The following is a 23,176-nucleotide window of genomic DNA, read 5'->3' as shown; positions in this document are numbered from 1 at the left end:
CCATCGTTGGTCGCTATGAATAGTCTGCCGTAAAGAACGATTTAAGCATTCATTTGAACTGAGGCTAATAGCTTTATGAAGTCACTTGACGTATGCAAACATGCACTATATTTGGCAACAAACATGCAGTTGTGCGCAACCGAATACTGCCTGTACAAATACATGGTATATTAATAATGGTTACATGAATTAGACACACACACACAAACACACACACACACACACACACATATATATATATAATTTAAAAAAAAATGTTTAAAAGTAAACAATTCTAGCTGAGACTAACATTTTCTTGCACAAGGTGGTATTTATTTGTTATATTATCATCTTCAATTAATAGTTTTCAAGCGGTAACTTATTCTAACGTATTAAAAGACGTGCTTTTATGTTAGTTTCAGAACAATCCAAGGCAACTGGCGCGAACGGGTTAACAGTTGCGGGCGTTGTGCTCGATATTCTGTTGCTTTGTTTCGCAGCTGCATGCGTGCTTTTTGCTTTAAAATGCGGCTTCCTCAAACCAAGGCGTGCCAGTGTGCAATCATTGCCGTAAAATTAATTGGACAGTTGCGAATAATACGAAGAATGAGTGTCCATTTTATGAGTAATTTAACATCAGTTAAAGTGTATAACCAGAATATGTACTTTCTTGAGTATATGTATCCGACGATTATTATAATATGATTTTTAACTCTATGCATACATGTATAGAAATGTACTTTTACCACACATAGCTGTATTCGGAACTGGCAATGTTATGTATTTAATGCATATTCTCGACAGAAACGAAATGCTTATTCCACTGCAAGCAGAAGAACTTACGCACGAGCATGACAGAGAACGATGTATACAACAGATAAATCGCAGGATGTTATGTTGTTGGTTTAGCCAATAAACTTAAATGAAATTCTTAATTTCGTATGTTTAAATTATACCGCATTACTTAATTTAGTTTAAATTTGATAGATCGTATATATTATCGATTGCTAATTTCATTGATTATTCTCTTGTGGTATTAATTAATTTTCAAACATTGATTCACTATCCTGCATCATCGTGCAATGTAATAACAAAGTGCAGGGGAAACCAGATTTCTAAAAATAATATTGTGAACTGCATTGTTACTTGGTTGAATTATTGCATATTAAAACTATTAAGACATATATCTTTTTGCGCATATATGCGTTTTTTTAAAGCTTAATTTAAATACAGATATACCTTAAAAGAAATACAAGTGTATGAGTATTAACAATAAGTGAAAAATTCAGGTATGAATGGAGATTTGAAATTGAAACATGACAAATCTTTATATCAATGATATCTGGTAAAGTAGGCCTGCTTTTGTCTCAAAGTCAAACAATGAATTTTACTGTAAGAACGAATTTTAAATAGCGGTTATGGATTTAAATAATGTATTCGTTTGAAATAATTTTACAAAATTTATTCACGACTGAGTCTACAATGATGTCACATTAAGAGCATAACTAAAACTAACTATTATATATTTTTATCAGTTTATGAATGCTCATAACTGATTTGCTTTCAGCCCAGCTGCACGCGCATGCGCCCATATGTATACGCTCCTATGTTTAATAGCGTTGTCTGGTATATGAACATCTAATATGTATCTCATCTATATTCACCTCTCTCACAATCACCTGAGTGTCTGCTTTCACTGACCTATGTATATCCTTTTGGTAAAACATTAAGGCGTAAACTAAAACACATCTTCAATAGCGGCCACGACTACTGCGGGTCAGCCTACAACGAACCCACAAACAACGCAGCCGACGACCCAACCGCCGACGACCCAACCGCCGACGACCCAGCCGCCGACGACCCAGCCGCCGGTGACGACACCCATGACCAACGGAACTACTGCGGGTAACCCGGTTACAGCAACAGCTGTTACAACTTCTGGAACCACTAGTTCCGCCGGCGTTTCCACTGCCTCGTCCTCCGGGAACACACAATCCACGAGCACTCAGACGCAGATCACGACGGTTTGGGGTGCGTTTTAACGTATGGCTTCATTATAGTCGTTTAATACAGTGTCAACGACTGTGATGCATATACACGTACATTATATGAATGGTGCTTTAGTGATCCGCTGCTTTAATAGTATAACTGCATGTGCACATATATTGTTAGCATTGGTTCTTTTGTAATAGCTTCTACTATTTAATAACTATTGGGATCATGTACTTGAAAAAACAAACTCACACACAACATTTATTATAGTGCCCTTTATGCACCAAAGTAACAATACAAAATTCCTGATAATATTTAATAGAAATGCCGTAAAAGAACTGTTTATTATCAGGACCTAACAGAAGTTTAGAGGTATTTTGATGTATTCTTTGAACACGTATATATGTTCGTTTAAGATATAATGTTCAGTCTTTATCAAGAAACAGTTGATCAGTAAGGGGTATTGGTACTTTTCAAACCCGGACAAAATAAGAATTGACTTTATAGAAGAAACATAAAATAACAGCTTGAAGACTTCTTATTATCAAATGCAAAACGGTTTATAAAAAACATGAACCTAACTGAATTTAAATCATTTTCAGATCCGTACAACAGCGCACCTTCCACCAACGGTGTCATCACGTTTGTGCTGACCCTCGTCGCGTTCTGCGCTTGCGCATGGTATCACGTGGTCTTCTGAAAACCAATCGTATTGGACGTGGCTGCGCAGCATATGTACACGCTCTCGGCTACCCAGTACTGCAGTGTTTTCTCGACAAGGATGTGTTTATGACAGTGAAAATCAACCCAGTTTTTACTATGAGACAAACATCCGCATCATGACTGTACAAATGTATATCTTGTATGTGTGTTATTATATTATCATGTTTTATTAATATCTTTTACTACTGTAACCTATTGATCGCTTTTTTATTTTACGAAAGACAAACATAATAAAGCTAAATGATCCAAAATTGAGGAAATGATCAGAACATTGTAAAAACAAATCAGAAATGTTATCGTCTAAAATAACATGATTTGAAATATATTTAATTTATTTCATGCAGTACTCTTTAATGCGTGTCGGAATTATTTTCCATGTAAAAAACCGTTATGTCAATATTTAATAAATAATTTCTCTTTGATTAAAATATTTATAGTTTTCTTTTGGGTCCATATACTTAAATAGTCAGCAATAGTTTTTTTACATCAAATACGAGAGGCAGAGGCTATAACTTATGAATGGTATGATATGGAAAGTGGAATATGCATATGAGGCAGTTGAGTTCTTGTAATATAATGCAAATGGTGTAAATATAGCTACTGCTACGTATAAAGAAAGGTACCTTTTCACAAGTTTTGGCATGTTTTAAAGTTTGCCGTTAAATGCGTTATATTGATAGATATAAACCTTTGATCTTAAAAGCTCTAGTTAAAAACAAGAATACAATTTAAGAAAGAAAAAAAGTGACCCCCACTAGGCTCGAACCACTGACCACTAGAGTAAAAGTCGATCGCTCCACTCGGCCATCTGTTCTCATACTGACATTGCGGTATTTTATACTTTATTTGAGAAATCCTTGTAGTGTCGCAAAATATAACGACAACAACAACAGAACTCTCCAAATTATGCAATCGTTTCCCGTTGCAACGCTTTATAATTTTCAGGTTTTTAAATCGTCAAAAGATGCATATAATGGACATTTTAGAGCATGGTAAATGTCCTGTTTTACTGCTTCCTCATAAATATCATAACTACAACGCCCATTTGCGAATCTGAAACATTGTTTTTAATGTTGTCAATTAACCAAAACGTGAAAAGGTCACTGTAACGTACGTAATCAAATAGCAAACCACATACGACAATCTAAAAATAGATATATACAAAATAACTGATACATAGATGACGAAGCATCGCAACTAGAAATAATAAGAGTTACAACTAGTAGTAACTAGTTGAACAGCTAGTAATGATTATCGTAACAGCTAGCAATAATTAAAGCAACAGCTAGTATAATGACTATAGTGACGACCAGTAATAACAGTAGTAACGAATAGTAATAACTTTGGTAGCACATGGTAATACATGAAACTATTTAATAACTTGAAAAAAAACTCTGAGAACAACTAGCAAAATTAAGATAACAACCAGCAATAAATGTAGAAAAACTAGTAATAACGATAGTAACCAATAGTAGTGTAGTAACTGAGGAATCAATTAAATTTTACAGAAAATGTTTATTTGAAGTATTCATCTATATTATGTTATTCTATCATGTTTTCAACCTATGGGGATTATGTCTTACTTTGATTATTATAAGCTCAGACAAGAATAGTTAAAATACATGATTGGTTTTTGTAAGTTCAAAGAAAAACACTATACGTTTAGCTGTATAAATACCAGTTACCATTTATACATGCGGTCAAAGGTTTCGGTTAAAAACAACAGCACTTTGGATATCAGTAGCGTTGGACGTCGGTGCATACATATCTAGACCTACACGTTCGGACAGGATTGCCGTTCAAGAGAGGCTTATTTTAAACGAAACAATCCATTAAAGGGCAAAGTGTCGCCCTTTATTAGCCTATGGGGACTGCCAGGCTAATCTGAAACGATGATCTACACGGGCTCACAAGAGCGCGGTTCCTATATTTGAGTCCTATTTACAGTGTTGTTGTCACCATTTTCGGGATGGGACCTGGTCCCTTTGGTTTGGGAAACACGCGTCGTTCAGAATAAAATTGAGAAATGTTGGTAAAAAATACTTAAAAAATGAAAATAAAAGTGATTTCAATATTACATTTACTAAGATTCATTTTAGATAGCTTGATGGAAGATGAACTCAATATTGAGACTTATTGATTTATTTGGAAAACCTTCGAATCGGAATTGTATGGTTCCATTTGGGAAAAAATACATTACTGTTTCGATTGGAAATGGGTTTCTATACCGGCCCCGAATCGAACAAACACAAACACTTATTTACAACAATACATTAAATGTAGAATCTATTAGTAATTAGAGACGAATACCTTGTTTCAAACTATAGATTAATTACAAAGTACATGTGTACTAATTTCATGAAATTCTCTCTCTTAGTCTGCGACATACTAAATGATGAAGTTTGTTTCTCTAAACTTTATATTAATCAAATTAATTGTTAATTTTTAAGATGCATATTTTCTTCAAGTAATTGCGTTTAAAATAAAAATTACATGAATTTTGCTTAACCCTTTCCCACTCAGAAGCAAAGTGAAAATGGCTATGTGCATGCAGCATAAACCAGAACAGCGAGTAACTCGCAGTCTGTTCTGGTTGTATGCTGTTTGCTGCTCAGCAGTATCTAAAGGTTGGAACTGAAACCTTCAAAAATTGGATCTAGTAAAAAAGGCCTTTCATAAAATTTAACTTTCGGAGGTACTACAAATGAGTAAAAAATCCGTATCTAAGTGGTTATTGGTTAAGCGCATTAGATATTAAATAGTTACATGCACAACAAAACAATACGCCCTTTTTTCTAGACAAAAACAAGGTGATAAAATGATTTATTCCAACGTGTAAATCGTGTTTTTGGATAGCAGGGTGCGTTCAGATTTACAGAATCATACACCATTTGGGGTTCGTGCCGCTATAGCCGGTGCATGTCTGGCAGGGTTTGGGAACAGTGGAGCATTCGTGGAGGAATTCGTGCCGCAATAGCCGGTGCGTGTCCGGCAGGGTTTGGGAACAGTGGAGCATTAGTGGAGGAATTCGTGCCGTCATAGCCGGTGCGTGTCCGGCAGGAGTTGAGAACAGTGGAGCATTCGTGGGGGAATTCGTGCCGCCATAGCCGGTGCGTGTCCGGCAGGGTTTGTGACAGTAGATGAAACATTAGTGGAGAGATTCGTGCCGCCATAGCCGGTGCGTGTCCGACAGGGTTTGGGAACAGTGGAGCATTAGTGGAGGGATTTGTGCCGCCATAGCAGGTGCGTGTCCGGCAGGAGTTGAGAACAGTAGATGGAGCATTAGTGGAGGGATTCGTGCCGCCATAGCAGGTGCGTGTCCGGCAGGGTTTGGGAACAGTTGATGGAGCATTAGTGGATAGTGATATCTGTACACGTGGAAGACTCTTTAAGATCAACCATTGATCCTTATTTGCCATTGCAGTTACTGTTAATTTAAGGCAACGATTTCTGCTTTAAACATAATTGTTCCTTAGCATTCAAACTAATCGAGCTTTGCAATCACAGTTATCGGTAGTTCAAGACAACGTTTCCTTCTCCAAGCATGATTGATCCTTCAAATTAGCATTGGTCGTTTTAATAAGTTTGTAGTCTACATTAGACTAAAGCGGCCCATCCACACACAATATTATTGTCAATTTTATTGTCAATAATGAAGATTGACAATAACATTGATAGTGAATGGATGATATTGAAGACACCGGCAATGTATTGATGAAAATCAGAGATCTCTAATATTTATTGACGCATTGTCAATTGTATTGAAAAGTGTTTTGCACCCTTCAACAATATTTAATCAACATATATATATATGTATAGTCTCGTCAACATTTCCGTACAGTCAGCATGGCTAAAGGGCCAAACAAAAATGTCAATATTAATGAGTCAATAAAATTGACAATGATATTGTGTATGGCTGGGCGGCTTAACGGTGTTATGCGAACAGATTAACAGTTGCGGGCCTTGTGTTTGATATTCGTTAAAGGTTTTCTCAGCTGCATGTGATATTGTTGCTTTAATAATGTTTACTACTTCAAACCAAGACGTTGTAACGAGCCATCACTAAAGTACTCTGGAATCTTGTTTTGTTATGACGAATCAGTACGCATGATAATGCGTAATATAACAATAATTGATTAAAATGTATAACAGCAATTTATATGGTCCGTGCTCTGTGAAAAGGCGGTTTAATGCACAGGCTTATCAGGGACGACACTTTCCGCCTAAACTGCATTTTTGCTAAGAAGAGACTTTCTTTAAACGAAAAATATCATAAAAGCGGAAAGTGTCTTCCCTGATTAGCCTGTGAGGACTTTACCCACAAGCATTAAACACCCTTTTCACAGAGCACGGCCCATATGTATGTGTGTGTATGCATGCGGCAATATTTTCGAAATACGATGTATAACTGTATTGAAACACATATGCTTATACTTATATCAGCATATTATCAAGTGAGCACTGCGTTGAAATCGGAAATGCGTATGCAACTAATTTTTAACATCCACTTCACTAAAGTGAGATAGTTACAAGAACTTCGAAGAACGTACGTATAAATCCATGAACTAGAACGATGTATTATTAACACTATGGGAACATTTTTGAGCGAGAAAGTCGCCGGTGACGATACTCGTGCCCACATGAACTACTGAGGGTTTGATACTCGTGCCCACATGAACTACTGAGGGTTATTCCGCCGGTGTCGATACTCGTGCCCACATGAACTACTGAGGGTTATTCCGCCGGTGACGATACTCGTGCCCACATGAACTACTGAGGGTTATTCCGCCGGTGACGATACTCGTGCCCACATGAACTACTGAGGGTTATTCCGCCGGTGACGATACTCGTGCCCACATGAACTACTGAGGGTTATTCCGATAAACTGCATCTGGCACATCTTCCGGAAGCACGGATACCGTTGGCATATTTTTTTTGCGGGAACACACAGGCCACCAGTATTCAAACAAAGACAACGACGTTTTGTGTGTGCTTTGAACGTGTGATCGCACTATTATCGCTATAAAAACTGTATGACAGCGGTTTATACAAATCAAATCAGCACGTTAAAAAATCATCTGTTCTTTTTTTAATTTTTTGTTTAAAGTATTTTGTTAATTACTATTCATGCACTTGGAAAGATAAACAACAGTTATTTTTTCATATAGTATCGCCTTTTGAAATAAGTGAATATTACTTTGCGTGAGATGATATGACGCAAAATATACGCATCAGTGAGCAGCGTTCATATAAAATCGCAAAATAAACAGTTTTTGACATATTTGAGCATAGTTGTGATATAAATTAAACTGTCATAGAGATAGAAGGTAAGCCATACATTTGGTAGTATCAATCCTTATACACGTATCAATCTCTTTTGGTTTTTATTACACTTGAAAATTGAAATGATCATTTACATGTTAAAATGTGAAGAAAAACAAACAAACACATGCACATAAATTATTACCAACAATACGAACACTATGCATAGCACGCTCTCTTAAAATACATACATTTAGAGGCTGTTAAATAAACATATATAATTTATCTTACATCAGCGTCGCTTTAATGAAAACCGCTTAACTACTGTTGTTTTACATCATAGATGATTTATTGCGTTCCTTTAACATTTATTTTATTCAACTTAGTTATTAAAGTTATGCACATACTAAGATGTCTTATAACCAGTCCCCCTGTGCCAGCCAGACTTCAAACATACTTACTTTTGGAAGCATAAATGGATGTATAGATATTTGCAATATTTGCATGTTCTGGATCAAGATATATAACACATATATAACACATATATAACTAATATATAACACATATTCGCGAGTTTTGTTCACGTGTCATTCCTGTTCTTGTTCTTTCGTTTGTACCAGGAAGAGGGGGCTTTTCGAACAGGAGCAACAAATGCCTTTGTCTCAAAGTCAATGGTCGCGTATTGGCATTTAACAGTATTTTCTTCAACCGCATTGCACATGGTTTTTGTACGTGCCCCGTTATCGTCCTTCGACGTAGTGACAAGGTCCAAATCGGCATATTGCAGCTCCGGTTTATTGGAGTCTACAGTCTTTAAACCAACAAAAAGAATTTACTTCTATGTGACATACGAGTAACATGTAGTAAATCTTGATTCTGCTGGTGAATCTTAAATGGTAGGAATGAACTATACATACGGTGAATATCTTTTAAATCGTTTTCTTGTTTGTGCGTTTTTAATATTTCAGCAACATTCAACTATCCTCACAGCTAATGTAATTCACGCAGATTGACTGCTAGTACACATTTGGATTACAGTTGGTTTTGCATACAGCATAAGTGCATATTTGACTATAATATATGCTGTTTTATAGCACATTGTGATGTTTTATTATTCATTGAAATGTGATCGTTTGTGGCATTTGATATGGATTCATCGGCGAGTGATGACTTTTCGGAAATTTTAAAGGGGCCTTTTCACAGATTTTGGCATTTTTTAACTTATTCATTAAATGCTTTATATCGATAAATGTAAACATTGGATCGTAAAAGCTCCAGTAAAAAATCAAGAATAAAATTAAAAAAAGGAAAAGAACATTGCCCGGACCAGGTTTCGAACCAGTGACCCCTGGAGTCCTGCCAGAGTCCTGAAGTAAAAAACACTTTAGCCTACTGAGCTATTCCGCCGTGTACACATACTGAATGTATTTTATACCTTATATAAGCAATCTTCGTAGTTTCACAAAATTTAACGACAAAAACAGAACTCTCCAAATTATTCAATCGTTTCGCGTTGCAACGCTTTATAATTTTTAGGTTTTAAAATCGTCAAAAGATGCATATAATGGCTATATTGGACCATGGTAAATGTTCAGTATTACTGTTTCCTCACAAATATCATAACTAAAACGAAAATTTGCGAATCTGAAACAACTTTTTTCAATTTTGTCAATTTACCAAAGCGTGAAAAGATCCCTTTAAGATTATAGATCTGCAAAGTGGCAACCGTCTATCACATAAATTATTCCACATGGACTTGTAATGTAATACTTGAATGTTATTTTAAGTATTAAGTATTATGCGTAAAAAATTATCAATTCCTAATTCGTTACATGAATCAGATATTTGTATTATTCTTTCTTGAAAATCGTCGAACAGGGTTACAACTTGTCATTAGACGCGTCAAAAAGAAAAGAATAGGAGAGCACACGTGAAGCTATATTAATATGAAACTTTATCAGTGGACATGCTAATTCGTTTTTTTAAACCTTTTCAATGGCTGGTTCATCCACAGGAATGTCTGCATAGGGGTTTTCAGACGGTGGATATGCACACATCGGTACTTCCGGGAGTCGTCGTTTTGAACGCCGCATGAACCGGACGCTTTTGCGTCCTGACTTTTTTGTGGTTGGACTTGATATTTCGTCATACATACTGGCTATAATAGATAAATAATCTGTCAGAAATGAATGTCAATGTGCTTTACCTTTCGAAATTAAAACATGAAAAACATAAAATATTACATGATAAGCATCATCACTTTTCGAAGAGAAGAAACACAAATGGTTTAACCTTAAACACGCGTTCCCAACGTTTTTTTTATACTTCATTATATACTCAGATATATATTAACTTAATTTTGCTAACTGTTTCATACCAGCAGGCCGCCCGTCATTGCTTGTTCTAGAAATAAAACAATATATATATAGATATATATATATATATATATATATATATATATATATATATATATATATATATATATATAGATATATATATATATATATATATATATATAATATATATATATATATATATATATATATATATATATATATATATATATATATATATATATATATATATATATATCCGTTTAAAGCGAGACTATACGATTTTGTCGATTATATATTTATTTATATAAAATGTGTAAACAACTTATTATACATATGTTTCAATATAAATTAAAATAAAAGTTAAGAAGAACATGTGTCGAAAAATGCGAAATAAGTCAGATATTTAATTCTAAAATCGAAAATGTCTGTACAGTCGAATTCGCCAGCATGTATATATCATGCATGTACGATGTGAATCTCAATTTAGTTTTACGGATCATTTTTAATTTCCTGCCACGATATCTATTCATACGACACACGAACACTAACTCCGATCCTAATAAAAAGACGAATGCCTCGGTTATTGTAGGAAAATATGTACGAATTAACTTAGTCACAATCGGCTCGGGGCGCTTATTTGTCTCTGTTGCATTTTATGAAATTCGTCATCAATATATAATTTTTCTTGCCTATTTTGTGTTATTGTAACATATTTTTGTCAATATATTACACTGTTACATATATAAAAATCGTATAGTCTCGCTTTAAGTCTTACTAAGTCTTCATATACAAATGAAAAGTGTACTTGACTCACACTTAAGCTCTCAACAAAACGATAGCAGACAGCAAAGTAGTACTCGTTTTATGTTATTACTAATGTCAATACGTTACATGATTAATAGCAATAAGCTTCATACTTGAGAAAAAGGAAATTTATAATGACCTTACCCTTCCTGGGGGATAATGGTGGACTTAGGTCTGCTTGGTTTCGAAGGTTTGCCTAGTGAAATAAAATTGACATAGTATTGTTTCTAATCAGTGAAAGAAGAATAAGTGGCAGCAGAAGAATACGTAGCAGTAATAGCAGCGGTAGTTAAACCGCAGTGGAAGAAGAAGTAGTAGTAGTAGTAGTAAGTCGTCGTAGTAGTAGTAGTAGTAGTAGCTAGTAGTAGTATGTAGTTAGTTAGTAGTAGTAATGTAGTAGTAGTAGTTGTAAGTAGAATAGAAGGTAGGAGGAGTGTAGTAGTAGCGGAGTAGTAGTAGTAGTCAGTAGTAGTAGTAGTAGTAGTCGTAGTAGTAGTAGTAGTGTAGTAGTAGGTAGTAGTCGAATTATTATTATTATTAATTATTATAATTATAGTATCTATTATTATTAGTAGTAGTAATATAGTCAGTAAATATAGTAGTTAGTAGTATTATTATGTAGTAGTAATATATGTACGTAGTATCGTAGTGTAGTCTCGTAGTACGTATTCGTATTAGTATTAGTCTTCGTGTAGTAGTAGTCGTAGTAGTAGTCGTATCGTTAGTCGTAGTAGTCGTATGTAGTAGTAGTATTCGTCTTCTCGTGTCTCTTCTTCGTCGTTCGTTCGTCTTGTTTTTGTGTCTTCTTAGTTCGTCGTATGTCAGGTCGTAGTGTAGTATCTCGTAGTCGTCTGTGTAGTCTTGTAGTCGTCGTCGTAGTCTCTAGTCGTGTCGTTCGTCGTCTTCGTCGTCGTCGTCGTCGTCGTCGCCGCGTAGTCGTCCTGTCGTCGTCGTCGCCGTCTTCGTCTTCGTAGTCCTAGTCGTCTTCGTCTTTGTCGTCGGTCTCTGATTGTTTAGAAAAACACCACACACCTTTGACGCGAATGACGACCACTGTGCCAGCAGCGATTAAAGCTACAAAAAACCAACAAACACACACGATAATTATAGTTGACTGACTCAAAGGTTGCGTGTCATTATGGCTGCTTGCTTGAACCAGATCGTGCTCTTTGGTCAATATAATGGTGGTACTGCTGAATGTGGTGGGTTTTGTATCCAACCATGTAGGAAAAATAGTTGTTGCATTTGCTTGGGTCTCTTGTGGAGGTTTGCTCAAGGTCGAGAGCGAGGTCGTTTTGCTGGTAGAAGTCTCGAAAGCTAAAAATGGGTGCATTAGTCATGAAGTCATATAGTCATCATAAAGTTAATGTCAGTGTACAAATCTTATTATTTTAAAACATTAACTGTCTTTAAGTGTGTTTTGAATTTATTTTAGTATAATATTTTACTTTAAAAGGCATTTGCAGCGTTTTATGAGTTGCATTATCAAAACAAATCATAAAAAAGTTCAATGTTATCTGAATATTGCAGTAATGTTATTAGTTGTTTTACAAATAATGGACGCCAGTTCGTGTTAAATTCTATCGTAATTACTATGTTTGAAGTTTAGATGCATATATTTTTTTCTATTACATTAAATTATATATAATATAATGTATATACATTACCTTTAATAATGTATATTAGCTTTAATAATATGTATTGAAAAGTATTACCTTTAATATAGTAGTCATAATTAAATACCCAGTGTGTACTTTCATATGTGTTTCCGGATTTCCAACAGTCCACATAATAATCCCCACTGTCATTCGAAGAAAGGTTCGTTATTGTTAAATTGTACCCATCTATATTGTATTTGTAAGTGAGGTTGAGCTGACTAATGACGTTTCTACCAAATACCCATCTGAAGTCCAGAAAATTATTTTTGAAGTAGTCGCTTGGTGCAAAACGCACCAATAGTCTGTTTGCTTCGCTGGTTCCATTGACAGTTCCACATGCTATAAAAACAACATAACGTACAAAAAATACTGATTCACAAAGTTAACAAATCGAAGCCATCATAATTTGTTAATAATATTGAATGCTTTTATCATTTTATTGTCCTTTGCTCAGTAAGTATACTTGCTCAAATGTTATCCTATAAAAGGGAGTTTTCAATGTAAATTGCAGCCTTTAACGTATCTATGTATTACACAAATCTAGCACTCCACGTTCAGTTATTACTATTCAACAAAGAACAAACTAGAAACAAACAAAATATCTGAAAAAAAAACTATATTCCACTTACTAGTACTTTGTGCAAGAGCATATAAGTTTAATCGAAACGCAAGTATCAGAAGTAAGCATTCCCCGAAAATCTCTGGATATGTAAAATGCATGCCTTCTTTCGAATCCAACACACTTATTGACTTATAATTGTATGGACTTAAACTGCTAAGAATTGTTTAACAAGAAGTTTATGTGTCATAAATAATATGAACAGGAAATAAATCGTCACAATATTTGATACATTTTTTTATCTCCCGGAAACATCCAAATTGCGTGCAGCAATCGCTCAAGAAAGAAAAATTGGAAAGTCACGTTAGTAAGTGCTTTTAGCTCACTATTATCGAAATAGGAATATATTCTTTTTTGACATAATAGTGAAGGATTTATATAATATATCTATAGTTGTTATATTTAACCATTAAATCAATACTTAACACAAATGACACCGTAAATATAGAGATTCAATATCCACTTATATACACATTGTCTGTTTCCGAGCCTCACCAATATAGCAATTGACATTGAGTTTTACGATAATCTATATTTGTGCACTTTACATTCGGTCAGGAAGTCCATACAACTTTGTTTCATCCCTTTGTATACCGACCTATGTCACTATGAGGCATGAGCACTTTACATCGCTATGACTATTTGGAATTTAATATAATTTGTATTTGTATTTTTGACTTGGGCTTAATGTGACGATAAAATGCTACGACATCATTATTTCTGACGGTTTTAAGATACCCAATTCTTTAAATCAATAGTTGTTTCCCCGAATACTTACTTATGTAACGTTGAAGACCTTAAGTACTGTCACCCTAAATAGGTAACATGCTATCTTAATTGTTAAAGTGAATATGACTGGTTGTTAGATAATCTACACACGCTGTTTTAATGCATTTTGTCGAGGCTTTTTAGGAACCGAATTCTGAAAACAAGGATTTCTTGCGTATACAGATATGTTCCACGTATCAATTAAGAGCTTTGCTAAATATGTAACATCTGATAGCGTACTTTACAAATCTGCTACACAAGCTAATATGTTTAAGGCTTCTGCTTAAGCGGCACAGTCTCATAAGCCTTCACAGTTTATAGACGTAGCTTTAAGTGTTTTTCAAAAGGGACATTGATACAATTTTGCTTGATACGAACATTTATAAAAAAGGACATTTAATACATTCTTGCTACTCATTAAAGTTCGAAAGAACTGGAAAAAACTACGAGTTCTGATCATGTTATGACGTCTTTAAAATAGAGCAGGTTCCGTTACTTGCAGGATCGATTCACAAATCGACTGAGAAATCACTGTTTTTGCTATTCATGATTATTGAATGCTATTACCGTTCATGTATATATGGACTAAATATTAAGGAAATGTACTCGGGGAGTTTTATGAATTGTCACACACTATTCTCACTTTTTGCTTCTGTCATGTCAAGGGACATGTATTGAGTTACCCTTTTGTTCTGAGATTGTCAACTGGGAACACAATTGGGAAATACAGACGGCGCTTCTTCCATACGTTAGTTCAGTAACCGGTCATGAAAGGAACGAATAAAACGCACACAAATTAGTTTGTGTTTGTATTATTATAACATCATCTTCACTGCCCCAATATGGTCCCTGATTGGCGAAAACCTTTTGAATTTGGCGAAAGAAAGTGGCGATAACTTTATAAAGCTCAGAGGGAACCCTGACAATGGAGCTCAGTGTTGCACATTTTGCTAACGTACATTTGTGTTAGTGTTCCATGTCAGACTGCTGTCGACAAGTCAAAGCACTCAGTCTTTAAATGTAATAAATGCCGGGTTCACGCGAGGAATTCGTTTCAGAGCTAAACGTTTCTGGAATAGCTCATAGTTCATACGTTCTGACATATTTTCTTCATGTTAAGGGTGATAGGGCTTGTCGATTAGAATCCTCCATGAGAAAGTAATGGTACATGGAACATGGTAAAAAGTACGAACTGTTCGTTCCTCAATCTAATACCATTAATGTAGATATACTACATTAAATTATTGGTAAAGGGTGTATGTTTAATAAACTAAGTGGTGGAGTTATGCATTTAAATATGTATGTTTCGCTATAATGAATTATGGGCTTTAAATGTTTGATATTCTTATTGGAAAGATGCAGTTGTAATTGATTGGGAGACAAACAACATACGGCATATTTTTCAAATGAACACCTGTATAGAACAGTTAAATATATACTAATTGTACTGGTCAATAATGATGTTATTTGTATTGTAATTTAAAACACATTGACAATATAATAGCTGGCCCAAGCACTTGCACTTGTGTGATATTTTTCTTCACGTGTCCATGACAATCCAGGTCTTACTCATTTTTTAAAGAAATAATTGATACAATGAGGTGAACAACTTCTCCCATGGCGGAGCTTGTATCACGTGTTTTGCTCAAATCAACTCCCAAACAAGATGCCGGTAAAAGCAACTTGTCTTAATCGTGTCGAATTAAACCGCTTGGCAGCATAAAATTATGTTACTAAACACTGTTACTAAAATTCCCAAAAGTGAATGGGCTACTGTTTGGACTGCTCTTCCCACTCCAATTATCATACTGACTTATTATTTTAGTTTAACTTCCTGAACTTCATTACATCTCCATCTATGGATTTCCTTCCATTGATGTCGTTTAACTCAGGAAGGAAACCATGCGGAAATCGACTTTCATACAATGAGTTTTGTTCATTAAACAAGAATATATGAAAGTCTAAGATAAATGTCGGATGGCGATGAATTTATGTGGTTAAATGAAATCATAACCTTCAGACTGTTCTTCTCAATAAAAAATACATTAGTCATTTTTTATGAAAATGAATTGCTTGTACATTTTATGCACAATGTAAATAGTAGGAATATTCATATAAAGACAATTATCAAATATATATGACAAACAGAATAAATAGAACATTATCAGGAGATAAATTCTTTTAAACACTAGTTAGAGTTAATTTTAGTCAAGCAGTTCAGTCAAGTTACTAATTGTCCATAGATTCAACTATTGTTTTGTTACATCTTACTAATTTACTATATATATGAGCCGCGTTCTGAGAAACTGGGCCTAAAGCATGTGCGTAAAGTGTCATTTCAGATAAGCCTGTGCAGTCCGCACAGGCTAATCTGGGACGACACTTTCCGCTTTTATGGTATTTTTAGTTTCAAGGAAGTGCCTCCTTACCGAAAATCAAGTTTAGGCGGAAAGTGTCGTCCCTGATTAGCCTGTGCGAACTGCACAGGCTAATCTAGGATGACACTTTACACACATGCATTAAGCCCAGTTTTATCAGAACAAGGCTCATATAATGACTTAAGTCAATATGTCCCAAATATTTATAAGAGTTAGTATATAATAATAAGTAGTTACTAAATATGTTCTGAAATATCTATGCATGTGAAATGCTGCTTTTAACTTTCAAACGCGCAATGACGCGTGCTTAGCTATTATGAATCATTTATCGGTTCATGCACGTTTTAAAATATTTTCGAGTACGAATCAAAGTTTATATATACATGTTTACAAACATCGTGCATAATTAGAATATACAACTAAATGTGCAACACTTAGCTCGAAGTTTGATTTACACAAATTAGTTTTAATAATAAATTTAAACTTATTTGTGTTCAAATGGAGCATATTTTAGCATTCCATTAAACGATTCAAAGTAATTCCTGAACATAACTATAGGGTCAAATAAAAAATATATTTGACAAACCTTACCAAATATATTCAAGAAAACACGTAATACGTGTAAAAGGTAAAACTACATTTGTTTACACTCATAAGGAAAACCCCACGAAATTAAGTTCTAAGTTGATTATGAATTTTACATGCCTGTGTTCACGAAAGTATTTTTCAAAAACCAAATTAATCATTCTGTAGACACTTTAATGCTATATATACAATTGCATGAAAACGCAATATAATTTGCACGTGTATCTAAGAGGCCGTACAACAGATAAAGCGTCGTATCGACGCGAAACGATATTTTGGGAAACTACGAGGATTGCTTATATAGCTATAAAATACATCCGCTCAAAACATGAGCGTGGATGGTCGAGTGGTCTAGGCGGGTGGCATTTTACTCCAGGACTCCAGGAATCCAGGGGTCAGTGGCATAGCCCTGTTGAGGTTTACTTTTTTCCTTTTTTAAAAATATATTCTTGTTTTTTTTTTGCAGGAGATTTTTAGTTCAAATGTTTAAATTTATCAATATAAAGCATTTAAAGCATTTAATGACAAGCTTCAATACATGCCAAAATCTGTTGGACGGCCCCTTTAAATGTATCAGACAAATAATAATAATAATAATAAAAATAATGCATCACTGAAAAAATATGTGAGTTGCAACATTTATCATATTGCGTCAAATCTATTTTGGTCGGCCGTGTCAGCGCTATCCAAAGGGAAACACCCTAACCCGATCTATGTCATTGGAGGAAATAAATTATTGTTTTGTGAGAACATTAACATCTGTGTACTGACATCTGTTGATAGCATTGTCCGTTTGAATCTGAACAATGTTTCTCGATGATCCAGGAAGGTCGAGATCCGCATAGTGAAGTTCATGAACCTGACAAACATGTCGATAAAAATACATCATAATTATAGCGATGCTCTCGTTTTGATGGTTATATATATATATATATATATATATATATATATATATATATAGGATCTGGCACGAGTTGTCATATCATTCCATATTTTATAAAACGAGTTCAGGAATTTTGTTAGTAAGCGAGCCTTTGGCGAGCTTACTAACGAATTTCCTGGACGAGTTTAATAAAATATGGTATGATATGACAACGAGTGCCAGATCTTTTTTATCACATGCTTTTAAATGAGCAAATTAAATAAATATTTACGCAAACATAATGATAAATCCCGAATGTTGTTAACATTTCGTGACGCCATTTAACGTTGCAACGTCATTTCAGCAAAATAACAAAATGCGATTGGTCAATAAACGAAAGCTAAGCCAATGCAAACGCTAAAAAATGGTGTATTACACATGTGTAATATAAACTAATATGTGATTGTTGTATTACATGGGAAACATGGTATAGCATGTGATATATATATATATATATATATATATATATATATATATATATATATATATATATATATATATATATATATATATATATATATATAATTAGATAACATCAAGAAAATATTTATACTGTCATGTAATGTTAGATCACTAATCTACACAAATACATGGGTGATGCCGGTGAGATGTATAATTTGTGTCTCTATGTTTATTATAAATTAAGATTGTTGAACATACTTGCAAATCACTGGTGCCTGCCCTCTTCGGCGAATCATGCCCAGTTGTAACTCTATAAATATGGTCGACACTGATGGGCTTGGGGTGAAGTGATCTTTTGACAGAAGCGTATTGTACAGACACAGGGCTCGAGAAACTAGTTTGGCCTATCTGCGCTTGGTGTACATTAACATAGTGCCCTGGAACGCTGTCCTGAGCGTTGTTGCCATTAGAAGCGTTAAACTTGTGCAATGGGATGGCCGCTGCATACTCAACATACGACTGTTTTTCATCATTGGTTGACGGCATTCGTCCTGGGCTCTCACCGAAATAAGAGCTTGGGGTGGTCATCTGTGGAACTTTGTGTTCACTGAGAGAAGACGTATAATGTGGTATTTGGTTTGTCGCGTAACTATATGTAATAGAATTCTGCCCGCCATTGCAGCCAAGACCCATTTGCGGTCCGGGGTCGACAGTTGCATTTGATTTGGATGCAGGTTTGTTAACATTGTTTGTAGTTCGGTACCGTGGTCTGTTAACCGTTGAATAGTTTGTATATGGCTTGTTTGATCCAATGGTTACTGAACTGGAATTTCTACTGTGCACTTAAAGAGAAATACACTCTGCTTTGTAAAGCGAACTATTGATAATAGACACGTAGAAGCATGAACTATATCCTATAAAAGTATCTCAAAATGATTGTTCTAAATAGTGTTAATGTATAGTTTGATTACAGTTAAAACGTTTCAATTAATGGTTACGCTTACAGTGTTAACCATAATTTAACCATGCATTAAATTGTCAATTCATCATTATTTGTTGTTTTTTGCACAAACTTACCTCTAACGCAAATGACAACTGTGATTGATACAATAAGAGTAACCAATACAGCACAAGCTGAAATGATGATAAGTGTTGTCTGATTAATAGTGATTGTTTGATCACCACTCGAGATGACCGTGGCTGCGTCTTGGCTTGTACTTGTAGCATAGTAATTCTGCTCTTTGCTGGTTTGAAAAGAAGTCCTTGTTTTTATTGAATTGGTTGTTGCTGATTTAGAGAACAATTTTGTTGCAGGGGTACCTGGAGCACTTGATGGAATAGTGCTTGGGGAAGGAGTAGCTGCGAAAATAACAATACAATTATTCGTTGCAACAAAGAGATGCAAAAAAATATTAAGTAAAAAATGTTGTAGTAATTAATTAGTGACTTTAACAATAAAGCATGCCTATATTATTAGTTTTCTAACATCTTTTTTTCAAATTGTTCCTTTTTCTAATCAGGCGGTCATATTATTGTTATAACTTGCTTGTGTTGAATAGTAAATGTATTTTTAAAATATATCTACATCATTCTTAATGCTATGTATCAAATAATGTCGCAGTACTTGTTCGCAAATGTGTCGTGTTATTGGTGGTAGATTTCACTGTCGTCCGCGGCAGTGTTGTGTACTCAGATACATTAAATGTTCTTGCGGTTACTGCTCTTTTTGTAGATGTCTTTTTGGTACCTACGTATTAAATATTAATTGTTCTCATTATATTTAATATTTTGCTGTTTTAGAACAGAGTTTGTTCATTCCATTGATAGTTGTGACAAATGGATAATAAAAAATTAACAAATTATAGCGGACAAAACTAAGTGTGCCATAAAGTAAAACTGTAAAAAACGATAGGCTGCCCTTCAGACAATAGTGTGGAATCGATTGTTTGAATCGTTGATGTCATTGCAGATGGAGTTGATCGGGTTGTGAGTGATGAAGAAGCTGCATAGAACACAAAGTTTTAAGTACGCTTATCTTAAATTATAGTTTATATGTATAATTAATTTGTATACATATTTAATTATATATATATAAATATATAAATATATAAATACATAAATATATAAATATATAAATATATAAATATATAAATAGATAAATATATAAATATATAAATATATAAATATATAAATATATAAATATAAAAAATAAAAATAAATAAATAAATAAATAATAATATAATATATATATATATATATATATATATATATATATATATATATATATATATATATATATATATATATATATATAATTAAATATGTATACATATTGATTAATATATAATATTATATACACCTATATTTAAAGGTGTATATGTATATAATTTTTATGACTTGATAAGGACTTCATATTATGCAAATAATAAGACGTTAAATTATTGTTGTCGCCTGAGTACTTGATGGAAGAGTGTTTTCGACAAAAGAAGCTGTGAAACAAGCAATACAATTATTCGTTGTAACAAAAAGATGCAAATAAAGTCTTAAGTAAAAATGTCGTAGTTATTACTTAGTGAGTTAATGACAATAAAACATGCTAATATTATTAATTTTGTAACACCATTTTTTTTCAACTCGTTCCTTGTTCTAATCAGGCGGGCAGATTTATGTTATAACATTATTTTGTTTACTAGTAAATGTATTTAAAAAGATCTATATCAGTATTAATGGTATGTATTAAATAATGACGCAGTACTTTTCCGCAAATGTGTCGTGTCATTGGTGGTAGATTTCACTGTCGGCCGCGGCTTTGTTGTGGATTCAGATACATTTGCTGTTGTTGAGGTTACTGCGCTTTTTGTTGATGTCTTTGTGGTACCTACTCATTTTATATGAAATGTACTAATCATATTAAATATAATTTGATGTTTTAGAACAGAGCTTGTAAATGCCATAGATAGTTGTGACAAATGGATAATCAACAATTAACACATTATAACTGACAAATTAATTGTGCAATATAGTAAAATGTAAAAAAGATAAGTTGACCTTTAGACGATAGTGTGGAATCGAATGATTTAATCGTCGTCGATGTAATTGCAGATGGAGTAGATCGGGTTATGAGTTTTGTAGAGGCTGCATGGAATAATAACACAACAAACGATACACGAATAATACACTAATAACACAAGGAACGATAATCATTTTATGCAACGAATTATATGTTAACTCACTTACAAATGTACATTTTATATACAATATATTAAATAAAACTGTAATTTTAATTGCAGATAGATGTAGATAGATGTAATAATGATAATTTTTACTTACACGAAGCGGCAAAGGAATACTGAAAAACACATATCATAATGACCAAATAACTGCACGCCATTGTAATTGAACTATCACAGTTAGTCATAATTTGACATTTTTTTTATTTGTAGTATTTCCAACTACATGCACCAGAGGCTTCAGAAGCATGTTTGGATGATAGTCTTCCGTATTCTCTGTACTTATGAAACATATTGATATATGTCCGTGATTTGTTAATCAAAGTAGCGGACAATAATTTCCGTGAGATAACCATAAATGTATGTCCAACATTTAAAACGTCGGAGAACAAAAAAAACCAAAACAACACGATTTGGTAAATAGTTTTACCCTCAATATATGATCTTGTAAATGCATCTCGATATATGTAGAAAGATGGAAATCAGATAGGATATGTTATCTCTCCGTTGATAAAGACATACACTGTTATCTTTAAACAATGGTAACGAAATTAAAATGATTGAAATGAGCACATTAAGTGATGGAATAGGCATGTATTAAATAAACGGTACGCCGCGTACAAATTTAGCGTTTAATGTTTATGAGTGTTGCTTTATTGAAAAAAAAAACTCACAACACGCACTTACTATAAACATGCAGTTATTGTGTCGTGTTGCATCACAACTTGATGACAACCGGTAATTGGTGTCAAACTCCAAAGTTTGTAAACTTCGAAATGCACTGTGCTTTCAATCTGACTTTTTTTATTGAACACAGTGCAGTTTGTATATTTATTTTGTTACTCATCATAACACAGTGGCACATATTCCTTTTCATTATCTGCCCTTCTTATTCTTCTCCTAATCTTCGCCACAATCATCATCATTATCCTCAGATCATCACCAACATCATCAACAACAGCAACATTTACAGAAACACCATCCCACTATCATGTTCTTTTATCATGTTCTTCAACATAAAAACCCATACTACCATTACCAGCATTATCTTAATCACTTGATTAATTCGTCATCAAGATTTTAATAGTCGTAATAAACTTAACTGTCAAGATGATAGTATCATAATTTCAAAATTAACAGCTTATAAGACACAATGTATATATCATCATTGTGAGATTATAAGTAATAAGTTTGTTTCAGCGCAATTCAGCAACAAGAAATTAGTTTTTCTGATATTTCAATAAAAATGGGGTTTTAAAGGCCGAAGATGAATTAACACACTAAAGTGCGGTACTTCAATACCCACTCTTCACACAAAATCGGAAAACTGCTGTGTCTGTAGTTAACTTAATAACGTATAGATTAAACACCCGAATTTGACTGACTATAAACCAACTAATAGATATCGAGTACATAGAACATGGACGTTATTATTTTACAGAAGGAATATATATATATAATGGGTAATACTTGGGCACGGACTCTATCTTCTAGTTTGTCTAAAAGTTTCCGAATTGG

At 33.9% G+C, this 23,176-nt stretch overlaps 2 protein-coding genes across 5 annotated transcripts; both read right to left on the bottom strand.

The window, feature by feature from the left end:
- Window positions 1-8,063: 8,063 nt before the first annotated feature.
- On the bottom strand, window positions 8,064-14,795 carry LOC127860261 (uncharacterized). Of its 2 annotated transcripts, none has more exons than XR_008039653.1 (7): window positions 13,384-14,795; window positions 12,840-13,093; window positions 12,129-12,413; window positions 11,241-11,292; window positions 10,334-10,359; window positions 9,945-10,114; window positions 8,064-8,767 (listed from the first exon to the last, which is right to left on the bottom strand). XR_008039653.1 is itself a non-coding variant. In XM_052398199.1 (7 exons), the coding sequence occupies exons 1-7, from the start codon at window positions 13,472-13,474 to the stop codon at window positions 8,537-8,539; spliced, it is 1,137 nt and encodes a 378-aa protein (XP_052254159.1). In that variant the 5' UTR covers window positions 13,475-14,500; the 3' UTR covers window positions 8,064-8,536. The 2 variants fall into 2 exon arrangements, 1 of the variants encoding a protein (XP_052254159.1); XM_052398199.1 differs by having other exon boundaries at window positions 12,812-13,093; window positions 13,384-14,500.
- Window positions 14,796-17,257: 2,462 nt separating this feature from the next.
- LOC127860812 (mucin-5AC-like) lies at window positions 17,258-22,065 on the bottom strand. Of its 3 annotated transcripts, XM_052399101.1 has the most exons (7): window positions 21,759-22,062; window positions 21,477-21,563; window positions 21,184-21,306; window positions 20,053-20,175; window positions 19,506-19,787; window positions 18,687-19,270; window positions 17,258-17,963 (listed from the first exon to the last, which is right to left on the bottom strand). In XM_052399101.1, exons 1-7 carry the CDS (start codon window positions 21,844-21,846, stop codon window positions 17,838-17,840), a joined length of 1,413 nt encoding a protein of 470 aa, XP_052255061.1. In that variant the 5' UTR covers window positions 21,847-22,062; the 3' UTR covers window positions 17,258-17,837. The 3 variants fall into 3 exon arrangements, with proteins under 3 accessions (XP_052255061.1, XP_052255062.1, XP_052255063.1); XM_052399102.1 differs by lacking the exon at window positions 20,053-20,175 and having other exon boundaries at window positions 21,759-22,065; XM_052399103.1 differs by lacking the exon at window positions 21,184-21,306 and having other exon boundaries at window positions 21,759-22,063.
- Between the last annotated feature and the right edge of the window lie 1,111 nt (window positions 22,066-23,176).

The sequence above is a fragment of the Dreissena polymorpha genome, chromosome 15 (assembly GCF_020536995.1).
Source record: "Dreissena polymorpha isolate Duluth1 chromosome 15, UMN_Dpol_1.0, whole genome shotgun sequence".
Classification (NCBI taxonomy): Eukaryota; Metazoa; Mollusca; class Bivalvia; order Myida; family Dreissenidae; genus Dreissena; species Dreissena polymorpha.
Note: the sequence above shows the minus strand (reverse complement) of the source record. Positions and strands in the feature narration are given on the sequence as shown.

Bases quoted from the DNA above. Each gene is read 5' to 3' on its own strand.
- LOC127860812 (XM_052399101.1), bottom strand. From the start codon at position 21,846: ATGACTAACTGTGATAGTTCAATTACAATGGCGTGCAGTTATTTGGTC. The intron at 21,564-21,758 runs GTAAGTAAAAAT...TATTCCATGCAG, and splicing joins GTATTCCTTTGCCGCTTCGT to CCTCTACAAAACTCATAACC. The intron at 17,964-18,686 runs GTATGTTCAACA...CATGTTTGTCAG, and splicing joins CAGGCACCAGTGATTTGCAA to GTTCATGAACTTCACTATGC.
- LOC127860261 (XM_052398199.1), bottom strand. From the start codon at position 13,474: ATGCATTTTACATATCCAGAGATTTTCGGGGAATGCTTACTTCTGATA. The intron at 11,293-12,128 runs GTGTGTGGTGTT...TTATTTCACTAG, and splicing joins GGTCGTCATTCGCGTCAAAG to GCAAACCTTCGAAACCAAGC. The intron at 8,768-9,944 runs GTTTAAAAAAAC...GTTGGTTTAAAG, and splicing joins ATGAACCAGCCATTGAAAAG to ACTGTAGACTCCAATAAACC.